The sequence below is a fragment of the Muscardinus avellanarius genome (assembly GCF_963383645.1).
Source record: "Muscardinus avellanarius genome assembly, chromosome: 6".
NCBI classification, from domain to species: Eukaryota; Metazoa; Chordata; class Mammalia; order Rodentia; family Gliridae; genus Muscardinus; species Muscardinus avellanarius.
In genome coordinates this window covers 43622969-43637313 of record NC_137791.1, presented here as the reverse complement: position 1 = coordinate 43637313, position 14345 = coordinate 43622969, and the positions used below count along the sequence as shown (strand labels likewise).

Here is a 14345-nt window from a genome sequence, read left to right as displayed (position 1 = left end):
GTACTGGAATTACAAGCATGTGCCATCACGCCTGGCTTCAAAACACGTTTATCCCTGCAGATTTCACTGCTCTCTGCTCAGTGTTCCCATACACTTTGTCCATCACCTGGAATGTCATGTGTCCATCAGTGAGCATCTCTCCTCCTCTAGAATCGGATCTCCTCAAAGCCAAGTCCGGGGCCTTTTAATTTTTACACCCATTGTACTGTGCCCATCTTCCTTGTCACTCTCCAACTGTGTGTTGAATGATGCCTTTCTTAAAGGTTTATGCTAAAACCAACTCAGAGAGACAAACTATAGAGATAGATAATGACAAGGCAGCCAGTTCCTTAAGAGTTCAATGAAAACTGAATAGAAATGATCAACAGCTGGACTTGGGTCAAAACTAAGAGGCAGAAACCAATGAGAACCAATAACTGAGTTGGATATTGAAAAATGACAAGATCTGATTTGTGTCTGTTGATTAGTTACCAGCAATAAGGTTGACATATGCTTGGTAGAGAGCCAAAACTCTCCCAGCACACACCAAGCTTCTCTAGGCGAGGATGTTATCAGTGCTCGGTGCTGTAAGGCTGGGCGAGGGTCGTGTAGCAGGTGCCTTAGTAGCACTGCAAATCTACAGGCATCGGGGTGGCCTTAGACACAGTGAACAGATACTCAGATTCCAATATTTAGATGTTATTTCCTTAGCCATATTCCAGCTCCAGTAAACTTCTTTATTTCATCGATTCCTTCAATTATTGAGCACATATTTATACTGAGTGCCTATTCTTTGTTAGACATAGTTTTCGGCCCTGGATAAAATAGCAAACAAAATTGACAAAAAAGCCTTATCTTCATGGAGCTTATATTCTAGTATGAAGACAGATTATAAACAAAAGAGTGAAGACAGATCACAGAAAAAGTGAAGCTAAGAACATGAGAAATGTTGAGGAAGAAAGTTGAATTGAGAGGGGCAGATTTAAAGCTTTTGATAGGATGGCCAATGAAGGCCTTGGTGAGAAGGCAGTGTTTTAGAAGTAAAATGAAATGAGGGAGCTCGGCCTGGAGCTGACTGGGGGAAGAATAGGAGCAAGTAGTAAGGCTCTGAGGTCAACACGGGCCTAGTAAGAGCAAGGGCCAGCAAGAGGCTGGGATGCCTGGGGCTGAGTGAATGAAGGGGAGAGAAGAGGTTACACAGAGAACACAGAATCACAGCATATAGGGCCTGGTAGGACATAGTAATGATTGGTTTTTACTTCATACAGGATGGGAGAGTGTTGGAGTATTTTGAACAAAACACAAGTCAACTTGACCTATGATTTAACAGCATTAATTTGGTTGCTGTCGTAAAATGTTCTGCAAAAGCAGCAACAGAAAGATTAGTTACAAGTTTGGTTGCAATAAGGCAGGTGAGAGAGGACAGGAGCTTAGACAAGGCTGGGCTAGGGAGGTGGGGCTGGGAATGATGAATTTTGAAGGTGGAACTAACAAGAGAGACTGAAAATAAACAGAAAATTACAAAGAAGTCCAGGCAAGTGTGAAGTCCTGGGAACTACAATGGGGAGGACAGAGATCGGAGGAGTCACACGCCCCTTTGAGGTCATGGAAGGCGAGTCCTGAAATGCACTCACAGGGGTCAGCCTCGCAAGAGTCACTGGTGACCTCGAGGAGAACAGCTGCAGAGGTGTGGCGGAGGTGGACACTGGGTGTGATGCTTTGTGATGGAGGGTGAGGAGGGAGAAGGAACTGCTGAGTCGATGTGATACTTTCAAGGACTTTGGCAGGAAATGGGTAGAGAGAAATGAGTGTTAGCTAGAGGGACAAGCAGGATTTAACAATTTATTTTTAAATGGGCTGATACGAGTAACAACGAGGAACATGCTGGTGCAATGTTTTTATTTATTTATTTATTTATTTATTTATTTATTTATTTTTGGTGGGGTTCCTGGAAGCCCTTCTCCCTCCGGGCTACACTCCCAGACCTTTTTTTTTTTTTAATTTGGAAACAGGGTCTCTTAAACCAGCGAGGCTGGCTCCGAACCAGCATGATCCTCCTGTCTCCGCCTCCCAAACGCGGGGATTACAAGCGTGGGCCACCACGCCCGGCTGGTGCAATGTTTGAAAGCGGTGACAGAGGAGCAGAGTCACCCATCCACAGAGGCAGGCGCCAAGGCGCCATCTACGGTAATGATGTTCCCTTCCGATTGCTTCAATTTCCTCAGCAAAGCAGAAACAAGGCTGTGGGCTGTTGAGGGTGGAGGGTGGAGGAAGAGCTGAACATTTCAGGGGAGAGGAGGCAACACCACACAGCACAACCTTTCCCTGGCCTTCTCCCAGGTGGGAACTTTACAAAATAGAGCAAGCTTTGACAACTTGTGAGATGTAGGCATGGCTGTGATAACATTTGCTGGAGACGTCTTAAAGGAAATTAAAATATTGGATCAAGCATGGAGTGACGAAATGTTCCTTTCTCAAATCTTCAATGTTTATTCTTCAAAACTTTCGACTGGAAGAATCTTTAAGTCCTATGTATAAAACCACTGATGTGATATATGAATGTTAGGTATATACACATATAAATGTTAATTAATTAATTAATTAATTAATTTGTTTTTGGTACTGAGGATTGAACCCAGAGGCACTCTACCTCTAAACTACACTCTCAGCCCTATTTTATTATTTTTATTTTGGAACAGGGTCTCACTAAGTTGTAGAAGGCCCTGCTAAGTTGCTGAGGCTGGCTGTGAAACTGCAATCCTCCCAATCCCAGCCTCCTGGGGTTACTGGCATGTACCACCATGGATGATTATATTTATATTTATACGTCTAATTGACATGAGTCTTTCAGGATTTCATCTCGTCAAAATATCAACAAAATGCCAAACAAAACTCTGAAGAGGAAAGAAATTGAATTTATCAAAATCTGAAAAATGAAAATTGGGAATTCTTACCTAACAGCCTGAGGGGAATTTCTACTATTTTTTAACCACTGAAAGTCTTTATTAATCTTGCAATAATAATATCTATACTCACTCAGCACTCAAGGAACTGCTGGGAAATTGCCTCATTAACCTTTATAATACCCTTGTGGGGTTGGCAGGAATTGGATGAGATTTCCATTCTCTATGATGAGCAAATGGAGACAGGGAGATTTGAAGAAAATTGTAGACATAGCTCAAATATATGTAAATCTTATGTTGAGTCCTATGAGAGTCATCAGTTTGGAGCATAAAAATAAAGTTCTATTGGTCACTTTAAAATAAGCCAGTCATTTAAAACTTGTATCATAGATTCCAAAAATGGAAAATGATGTGACAAGAAATTCAAGTGAAGGGAAAGAAAATAAAATCTAGTGAGTACTTTCTACTGTGTTTTTTTTTTAACTGTCACCATTCATAAGTGTTGGAGAAGCAAGAATTCAAAGCTGGACAGGGGGCAAAGAAGTATGAAAACAAAATTTATCCTCTCAACAAAAGTTGCTCAAATGAGAACAAAGAGCGAGAATGAGGCAAAGCAGGAGACGCTGATGTGAGGTGTGTGAGGGAAGAAACAAGCTCCAACATTTTGATGTCTGGGAAAGCTGAGCTGACTATAAATCATGTGACCTTGAACTAGAGTGTGTTTGCACAGGGGGAACGGGAAGAAATGATAACCTCCTAAAAATATCATTTCTGGTTTGACACCTAGATTGCCTTTCATTAATAATAAGCAGCAGCTAACATTATTGATGATTTATCATTTGTCAGACACTCTCCTTAGCTTTTTGCATGTATTAATCCAATCCTTACAGCCTAGCTATGAGGTAAGTACTGCTATATACTCACTTCACCATTAGTAAATTAAGACATGAAGGGAGAGTGGTGTGCCCCAAGTCATTCATTACATGGAACAGCTTGATAATCCAGTTGTCATTTATATACACCTGCAACAAACAGAAACTATATAATAGTTGCATAATTTGTTGAGTCAAGAAATGAATAAACCAGTGAATAAATGACCTGGCAGGTTCAATGACAAGGTGAGACTCAGGCAATGCTCAAAGTGCCCAAGGACCTAACTGAAGTATTCTGCCCTTTCTTTCATCATCTTTTCTTCCTTTTGGGTTTCTCTTACCCACATCCCCATTGCCTTTATTCTGTCTCCAAGCCACAGCTGTTGGACATCCTTTTCTTTTCTTTTTTTTTTTTTTTTGGTGATACTGGGGTTCCTGGAAGCCCTTCTACCTCCGGGCTACACTCCCAGACCTATTTTTACATTTTCATTTTTTGAAAAAGGGTCTCCTAAGCCAGCGCGCGCGGCTGGCTTCGAACCTGCGCGATCCTCCTGTCTCCGCCTCCCAAGCTCAGGGATTACAAGCGTGCGCCACCACGCCCGGCAGGACATCCTTTTCTTTAAGTGTAAGGTCTGAGATCCACCAACACCCTCAACTCCCTTTCCATTCAATTTTTTTTTATGGTATGGGGGTGGACCCCAGGGGATTTTCTACCTCCAGGTTATACCTCCAGCCCTATTTTCTACTTTACTTGGAAACAGGGTCTCACTAAGTTGCTGAGAGCCTCACTAAGTAGCTGAGGCTGGCTTTGAACCTGCACAATCCTCCTGTCTCAGCCTCCCAAGCACTGGGATTACAAGCATACACCACCACACCCAACTTGCATTCAATTATTTATTTATTTTTTAATTATTTTAATTTTATTTATTTTTTATTTTTTATTTATTTTATTTATTGGTGCACTGTATTCATACATCATAATGGTATAAAGATAATAAAGACATACATGCACACATTGTCCAGTTAGCCCCTACACGATCCCCACCCTGTTCCCTCCCCATCCCTCCTTCCCATGCTTGGCTTAGTGGTTGACATCTAGTATTATAGCAATTTAACCAATATTAATGATGATAATCTCACATAACAGTTTCATTTGTCTGATACCAAGCTTTTGATGACTTAAAGATAACATTTCAATATTTCTTTTTGCTTTCTTTCTTACCAGAGAATATTTTTTCTTTTTTTTTTTGGTGAAACTATCATACATTTATTTATTTATTTATTTATTTATTTATTTATTTATTTATTTATTATTTATTTATTTATTTATTTATTTTTTCAGAAAAAATCTATCCTGATATGGAATATGGACTCTAGATACCCAAAACAATCTCAAAGAAGAACAAAGCTAGAAGATATATATTTTCTGATTTCAAACCATATAAAGCTACAATAATTGAAACAGTGTAGTACTATTCTAAAGACAGATATATAAACCATTGGAGTTAAATAAAAGCCTAGAGCTAAATTCTTCCCTATATTGTCAAGTTATTTTTGACAAGGTTTCCACGAACATTTGGTGGTGGAAATAATAATCTTTTAACTAAATATTGTTGAAAAATAATAATTACATGGAAAAGAATAAAATTGGACCCTTACCTAATCCCATATACAAATATTAACTCAAAATAGATAAAAGACCTAAATATAAATCTTAAGACTATAAACTTTTAGGAGAAAATCTGGGTCATAAAACCTCACAACATTGAAATTGGCAGTGATTTCTTGGATATGATTTCAATGGCACAGGCAACAGAAGAGTATACAAACTCCCTAAAAAATAAAAAAAATATTGTATATCCAAAGACAATGTAAACAGAGTTAAAAGTTACTGATAGAATGGGATAAAATATTTCCAAATGCTATATCTGAAGGTATATTAATATTTCAACTAGACATCCTAAAAATTAACAACAATAAAGGCAAAGAATACAATTTAGAGATAGGTAAAAGACTAACATAAATAATGAATCTCCACAGATAACCAATCTTAGTTGTCTGTTGGATGGAAAATCTTGTTTCTCTGGTTCTGGTGTTACCTATTTCTTCTTTGTACTTAATCTCTTTGAGTATTTTCTCTACTGCTGGTTTTGAAGACATAAATTCCTTCCGTTTCTGTTTGTCGTGGACGCTTCTTATTTCCCCCATCTAATTTGATAGAAAGTTTTTCTGGGTAGGCAATTTTTGGCTGGAAGTTGTTTTCTTTCAGAGTTTGGAATATGTTACTCCAAGCCCTTCTGGCTCTCATGACTTGGTTTGGGAAGTCTGGAGTGATTTTAATTGGTTTGCCTCTGAATGTCACTTGGCCCTTTGCTTTTGTTGCCTTTAAGATTCTCTGCTTGGCTTCTACACTGGTCATTTTGACAATTATGTGGCGTGGGGATCCTCTTCTCCGATCCTGTCTAAAGGGAGTTCTATAAGGTTCCTGGACCTGTGTATCAACCTCTTGCTCTATGTTTGGAAGTTTTTCTGCTATTACTTCCTTGAAGAGATTGTTGATCCCTTTGGTTTCACCTTCTTTTCCCTCCTCTATTCCAATTATTCTTAGGTTAGCTCTCTTAAAATGGGCCCATATTTCTTCAATATCAGATTCCTGCTGTCGGATATTTTTTTCTAGATTAGAAACTATGCGTTTATTTTTGGAATGATCATCTTCTAAGAGCGAGATTCTGTTCTCCATGTGGTCTAATCGGTTGTTTGTGCTTTGAATTGAGGCCTTTACTTCATTAATTGCATCCTTTATCTCTTTTTGGCTCTCTCTGAGTTCTTTTCGAAGCACCTCTATTATTTCTACAGTTATTTTCCTGATTTGATCTTCTAGAAATCTCTGAATTTCTGTTTTATCAGGTTCTGATGTTGTGGGGTTGTGGGCATTCATTGCTCCAGTGTTATTCCTCTTTCCCATGATTTCGGAAGTATGTGCTTTCTTTGGGTTCTTCCCTTGGGTCACTATGACTTCACTTAAGGTGCTCTGGATCTCGAATCTGTAGTATCTCAAGTCTGTGGTATCTCAGACCCCACTACTCCTTTACTGGGTTTTATCACAGAGTCTCAGACCCAGGGAGTCAATCGAGGCTGCTTTAGACCATGGGGAGTGCCAGGTTGCGCGTTCTCCTATGGTGTGATTTCTCTGCCACCGCCACTCCCCCACTAGGCCAAGTCCCTGGGAATGCTGTACTGGGATTTCTTCTCAGGGGCCACAATTTGACTCACTGTTGTTGAGTGCGCAGATGGAGCTGTAGTGGACTCAGTGAATTCGCTGCTGCTGCTGCCGGTGGCAATATGGTGCCACTGCCACGCCCTCAGCCATGAGGCTGACGTATTTCTTTTTTGTTTTTGATCTCCGCTCTGAGTCCTTGCAGGGTGTGCTGAGCCCAGCCCTGGGAGCTTTAGATGCTCCCTGTGCCGAGAAATCTGCTGAATTCCTCCAGGCTGATCTGCAGTGGCTCACCTTGGCTTGCTGTCAACCGCTCCTCGCTGGAGCCTGGTGGGCTGTTGAGTCCATTCAATTTTTAAAGAAACAAAACTTTTAATAATCTAGTCTTTAGTGCCTGCATTCAAAATTTGCATACAAGAAACAATTTTTACCCAGCAGGGATTAAGGGGAAAGAAAGTTGAGCTACATGGCCTGGGAATCCTTCTTGAGTGATGGTTTTGGTCCTCATCCTTTACTGTTTTTATTTTTGAGATGCTGGGCTACATCTCTAGCCCATGAAGAAAGATTTGCTGCTGCTGTTGTTAAAGGAAAGATTTTATTGAATAATTTACACATGAAAATCTGGCAGGCAAATGTGAAAATTTCAAGCTTCTATAGGTAGGCATCTTGTCAAAATGACAGCTACAACAGCTGATATAGTAGACATAGGTCTCTGCTATCTCTTTCTGCACATCTATGAAAATGATAATAGCAATGTTATTATTGGTATTATTAATACCAATAATAGCACTGTTGATTGCCTACCATGGTCTATCAATTCTGCTAACCATTATATATGTATCTTTTCATATAATGCCTTCAACAACCCTGAGGGATAATCAGAGACTTACAGAGTTCCCTTGACTAATACAATAAGTAGAGAAGGGTAAATTACAGTTCTTTCTAAGTTCAAAAGTACCACTTTGAACTGTAACCATACACTTTTTGGTGATAAAGATAGAAATCCTCATTGCCCAGGCCCTTCATCACCTCCCAGGGGAGACTTTCACAGCAAATGCCTATCCTACTGAAGTGAAAGCTTCACTCATTTCCTGCAGTAATTACAGCATTTATTTTCTGGAAACTTTTCTAAAAAGTTAAGTCTCATAGGCCCCAGGGAGGGACGCATTTCTGTCCTGGGAATGAGCGTTGGTTCTAACACCATTGCTACCTCTTGCCACTGAAGTGACCCCAAGAACACCACAAGAATCTCTCCTTTAGCCACCAAGGTGTTGGTGATGAGAAAACAGGTCTAAGCACAGAATTCAGCATCCTCCTCAACTCTGAATTGTTATCCTTCTGGAGAGGATTCTTTTGCTGTCTGTCTGTCTGTCTCCTTCCTTCCTATCTTCCTTTCTTCCTTCCTTTTTTTGTGGTACTGAGGATGGAACCCAGGGGCATTCTACTTTCAAGTGACACCACTAGCCCTATTTTTTATTCTTTATTTTGAAACAGGGTCTCACTGAATTGCAAAGGGCTTCACTAAGTAGCTGAGGCTGTCATTGAACTGTGATCCTCCTGTCTCTACCTCCCAAATGCTGGGATTACAAGTGTGTGCCACCATTGCTGGATCAGAAAGAATTCTTTCTGTGTAGCCTCTCTCTTTCCCATTAGCACACCAAGAACCCTACAAAAGTGGCTTCATTTGTGTTGGTCTGTGTGCTAGCTTGGTAAAAGAATGAATTTCACATCTCCTTGGTTGAACCCCAAAGGACCTTGTCTTTCTTGGTCATGTTATATTCTCAGCACCTAATTTTCTATACCTAATATACAGTAAAAACCCCATAAATGTTTGTTCAATAAATGAATAGGTCAGATGTCACTAAATTGAAGGAAAATAGAAATAACTTTAATTCCTCGGCCTTTGGATGTTAGAAATTTTGCAAATATTGAGTTTTAGATTTTTTTTTCACAGATTTTCAGTAAAAGCTCCTTTGCCTCCATGGCAGGAGCCTGAGGATGTGTGATGTGTGTGTGTGTGTGTGTGTGTGTGTGTGTGTGTGTGTGTGTTACTAGTGATTGAACCCAGGGACATTTCACCTCTGAGTACACTCCTAGCTCTATTTTATTTTTTATTTTGAAACAGGGTTTCACTATGTTGCTGAGGCTGGCCTCAAAATCGTGCTCCTCCTGTTTCAGCTTCCCAAGTACTGGGATTACAGGTGTGTGTCATAACATCCAGAAGATTTGAATTTGTGTGTGTGTGTGTGTGTGTGTGTGTGTGTGTGTGTGGTACTGGGGATGGGACCCAGGGGCATTCTACCTCTGAGCTACATCCCCAGCTCTATTTTTTATTATTTATTTTGAAACAGGATCTCACTGAGTTGCAAAAGGTATAAGTATTAGCTGAGGCTGTCAGTGAATCACAATCCTTCTGTCTCAGCCTCCCAAATGCTGGGATTACAAGCATGTACCACCACGCCCGGCTTCAGACAGTTCTTAGTAAAATGAAAATATGGCTCTTGCGTTTTGAATAAATATGCTTCACCTGTGTTGTTGTTACAGCCAGTACTTTAGTACTTTTCCCTACCATTTAACAATCATTCTTTGAGCAGTTACTATAGTACTTTTTTTTTTTAAGATTATGTCTTTTATTGTCTTATTCTTTCCTGGATAGAAATCGACTACATAGCTGGGCGTAGTGGTGCACGCTTTTAATCCCAGCAATTGGGAGGCTGAGACCTGGAATCACGGTTCGCGGACAGCCTCAGCTACTTAGTGAGGCCTTCTGCAACTCAGTGAGACCCGGTTTCAAAATAAAGAATAAAAAATAGGGCAGGGGGTGTAGCTCAGAGGTCAAATGCCCCTGGGTTCCATCCCCAGACCTGCAAAAAAAAAAAAAAAAGAAATCAACTACATACATATAAGTTGAAACAATGGATTGGAATGATAACATGGGAAAAAAAAAACTTTCCAAAGAGTAGCAAGGAAACATATTATATTGCACCTTTACTAAAAGAATAGAAAAAAAAATCACAGCGAAGAATTCTAGGGAAAAATACACTACTCATTATTTACATATGCCTGGTTTCATTTAGATTTCTTTATACTGACAATAGACTTGGCCTGAATGCATATGTGATATAAATAAGTATTTTAGCTCTTAACAAGAAGTTCCATGCATAGAATAAGAAAGTCTATGGATTTCCTGAAATTATGTTGTGTGTTTTTTAAAAATATACTTTTATCGGTGCATTATAGTCTCACATCATAATGTAAGTCATGTCGACAGTGACATACATAATGTAAATCATGTTGACGGTAAGTACTTGGAGGTTTCTCCTCCATTATCTAGGTTCCCTCTGTAACCCTATCACTCCCCAGCTTCTGCATATTACAGAAAACATATGACCTTTCACTTTCTGTGACTGACTAATCTCACTTAACAAATGTTTTCCAGGTTCTGCCATTTTTTGCAGATGACATAATTTTGTTCTTCTTTATTGCTGAGTAGAATTCCATTGTGTGGATATTCCATAATTTTTTAATTCATTCATCTGTTGATGGACACCTAGGTTGGTTCCATAATTTGGCTGTTGTAAAATGTGCTGCTATGAACATGAATATGCATATACTACTATAGTTCTATGATTTAAGTTCCTTTGTGAAGATACCCAGGAGTATTATAGCTGGATCATATGGTGGATCCATTCCCAGTTTTCTGAGGAGTCCCCACATAGATCTCCAAACTGGCTGAACTAATTTGCAATCCCACCAAGAGTGTAGGAGAGTTCCAATTTCATTTGCATCTCCCTGATTGCTAATGATGTTGAACATTTTTAATGTATTTATTGGCCATTTTAACCTCAAAAGTCATTAGCTTTTCTATATGCTAATTGTGAAAAAAAATCTTGAAAATAAATCCATTCATAATCACCTCAAAATTCATAATCACCTCAAAAATAATAAAATACCTAACCAAGGAGGTAAAAGACCTCTACAATGAAAATTATAAACAATAAAGAAACAAATTGAAGATCTTAGAAGATGAGAAGATCTCTCTTGCTCTTGGACAGGCAAAATAAATGTTATCAAAATGGCCATTCTGCTAAAAGAGATCTACAGAATCAATGCAATTCCTACCAAAATACCAATGTCATTCTTCACAACATATAAAATCAGTCAGGAATTTCATATGGAAAAACAAAAGACCCAGAATAGCCAAAGCAGGAGGTTCCTGACTTCAAATTATAATATATATATAATTATATATATATTATATATTATATAATATATATATATATATATATATATATATATATATATATATATATATATATATATATATATGACTTCCAGGAAGATGGTGACCGAGAAAAGCGGAGCTTAAGAGCCCCGCTAACAACCAATCTCCATTACCACAAAATCAGTGCCTTTCATAGCCAGAAAACACCATCACCAGAGAAACAAAAAAATCACCAGGCTCCAGAGAGAAAGCGGACTGAGAACAGAGCTCAGAGCCACAGAGGAGATACACTGGCCTCACGCCCAAGGACACGGCAGCAGCACCATACTGCCGGAGGCAGCAGCGACTTCACCGGACGGCTACAGCAAGCCGAGGTGAGCCGCTGCGGAACAGCCAGGCGGGATTTCTCGGCGCAGAGAGCATCTAAAGCTCCCAGTGGCTGAGCTCAGCACACACTGCAGGGATTCAGAGTGGAACTCAAAACCAAGAAGAAATACGCCAGCCTCACGGCCGAGGGCGTAGCAGTGGCGCCATATTGCCACCGGTGGCAGCAGCAGCGAATTCACCAAGTCCAGTACAGCTACATCTGCATACTCAAGAACAGTGAGTCAAATTGCGGGCCACAGAGGAGAAATCCCAGTACTGTACTCCCTGGGACTTGACCCAGTGGGGGAGTGGCGGTGGCAGAGATATCACACCATAGGAGAAAGTGCAACCTGGCACCCCCCCCACAGTCTAAAGCAGCCTCTATCGACTCTCTGGGTCGGAGACTCTGTGATAAAACCCAGTAAAGGAGTAGTGGGGTCTGAGATACTACAGACTCAAGATCCAGAGCACCTTAAGTGAAGTCATAGTGACCCAAGAGAAGAACCCAAAGAAAGCACATACTTCCGAAATCATGGGAAAGAGGAATAACACTGGAGCAATGAATGCCCACAACCCCACAACATCAGAACCTGATAAAACAGAAATTCAGAGATTTCTAGAAGATCAAATCAGGAAAATAACTGTAGAAATAATAGAGGTGCTTCGAAAAGAACTCAGAGAGAGCCAAAAAGAGATAAAGGATGCAATTAATGAAGTAAAGGCCTCAATTCAAAGCACAAACAACCGATTAGACCACATGGAGAACAGAATCTTGCTCTTAGAAGATGATCATTCCAAAAATAAACGCATAGTTTCTAATCTAGAAAAAAATATCCGACAGCAGGAATCTGATATTGAAGAAATATGGGCCCATTTTAAGAGAGCTAACCTAAGAATAATTGGAATAGAGGAGGGAAAAGAAGGTGAAACCAAAGGGATCAACAATCTCTTCAAGGAAGTAATAGCAGAAAAACTTCCAAACATAGAGCAAGAGGTTGATACACAGGTCCAGGAAACTTATAGAACTCCCTTTAGACAGGATCGGAGAAGAGGATCCCCACGCCACATAATTGTCAAAATGACCAATGTGGAAGCCAAGCAGAGAATCTTAAAGGCAACAAAAGCAAAGGGCCAAGTGACATTCAGAGGCAAACCAGTTAAAATCACTCCAGACTTCCCAAACCAAGTCATGAGAGCCAGAAGGGCTTGGAGTAACATATTCCAAACTCTGAAAGAAAACAACTTCCAGCCAAAAATTGCCTACCCAGAAAAACTTTCTATCAAATTAGATGGGGGAAATAAGAAGTGTCCACGACAAACAGAAATGGAAGGAATTTATGTCTTCAAAACCAGCACTAGAGAAAATACTCAAAGAGATTAAGTACAAAGAAGAAATAGGTAACACACACCAGAACCAGAGAAACAAGAGTTTCCATCCAACAGACAACTAAGATTGGTTATCTGTGGAGATTCATTATTTATGTTAGTCTTTTACCTATCTCTAAATTGTATTCTTTGCCTTTATTGTTGTTAATTTTTAGGATGTCTAGTTGAAATATTAATATACCTTCAGATATAGCATTTGGAAATATTTTATCCCATTCTATCAGTAACTTTTATTTTTCATTTTAAACAAGAAGTTTATTTAAACAACAAGACGCTTGACTTGAAGGGAAAACTATCTAGGATTCTTTAAGAGTAATTTACCCCTACTTAGAGACAGATCACCCTACATGTAACAGCTACATACAAAAAAGTTATAAAATTGTCCTTGGTTTTACAATGATAAATGAAAAACATTAAAATTCTCCAATCAAACAAGGTATGCAAGGATTTTTATGTTGTTGGTTTTTCTTTTTTTTTGTTAAAACAATGAGAGCAAAATAACTTACTGGAATATAAAGATAAGAGCTGAATGAGCATGCCACTAATGGAGAAAGGGGATATTTTCACAGAACCAGTATTTTTCCCCATTCCATCTCCATTTGATGTCAATCGAAACATATCATTGGCCATTTAGTTTAAAAAAAGAAAAGCAATATGCTTGTGCACATACACCAGTTACTTTATGTACAATAAAGGAATGGGGAAGGGGAAAATGAAAGAATAGAGAAAACTATACTGTAGTAGTCAGGATGAGGTGGAACCGAATTGCAGTTTTCTAATTGCGAATGTATTCTTGTTCTGTAAGAACAGAGTTCTGGAGTAAAATGGCAGGTTCCCTTTTTAGTAGACACCTCCTGTCTGCTGCTGGAACACATCAATTGTATCTTCATCCTCCATTTCCAACTGTGCAGGTGTGTCTGTTTCATTGATTGGCTGCCCATCAAATCGGAATCTGATCTGCCTCATTGACAAACCCTGTCGTTCACAATAGGCTTTCATTAGTTTACTAAGTGGTGTATGCCTCTTAATCTTAAACTGCACCACAGAACCATCCTGCCCCGCCACCTTCAAATTAATATGATCGTTGTTCTCAGTCTTGACTCCTTCCTTGGGCTTTTCGTCGGCCATGGCGAGCGTCGGAGGCTCCTCAGCTGCCGCTTCACAAAAGAGGCACCGGGTCCGCGCCGAGCGAGCGCACAGGCGGCACCAGGAGCGGCAGGAGAAGGAGGCGGCAGCGGTGGACGAGGCCTCTATCAGTAACTTTTAACTCTGTTTACATTGTCTTTGGATATACAATATATATATATATATTTTTTTTTTAGGGAGTTTGTATACTCTTCTGTTGCCTGTGCCATTGAAATCATATCCAAGAAATCACTGCCAATTTCAATGTTGTG

The 14345-nt window shown here is 39.6% G+C and overlaps 1 protein-coding gene across 1 annotated transcript; it reads right to left on the bottom strand.

Annotated features, from left to right (window-relative positions):
- Positions 1 to 13788: 13788 nt before the first annotated feature.
- On the bottom strand, positions 13789 to 14076 carry LOC308263945 (small ubiquitin-related modifier 2; the record flags this gene model as incomplete). The annotated part of the gene is made up of 1 exon (XM_080697103.1): positions 13789 to 14076. One exon carries the CDS (start codon positions 14074 to 14076, stop codon positions 13789 to 13791), a length of 288 nt encoding a protein of 95 aa, XP_080553229.1.
- Between the last annotated feature and the right edge of the window lie 269 nt (positions 14077 to 14345).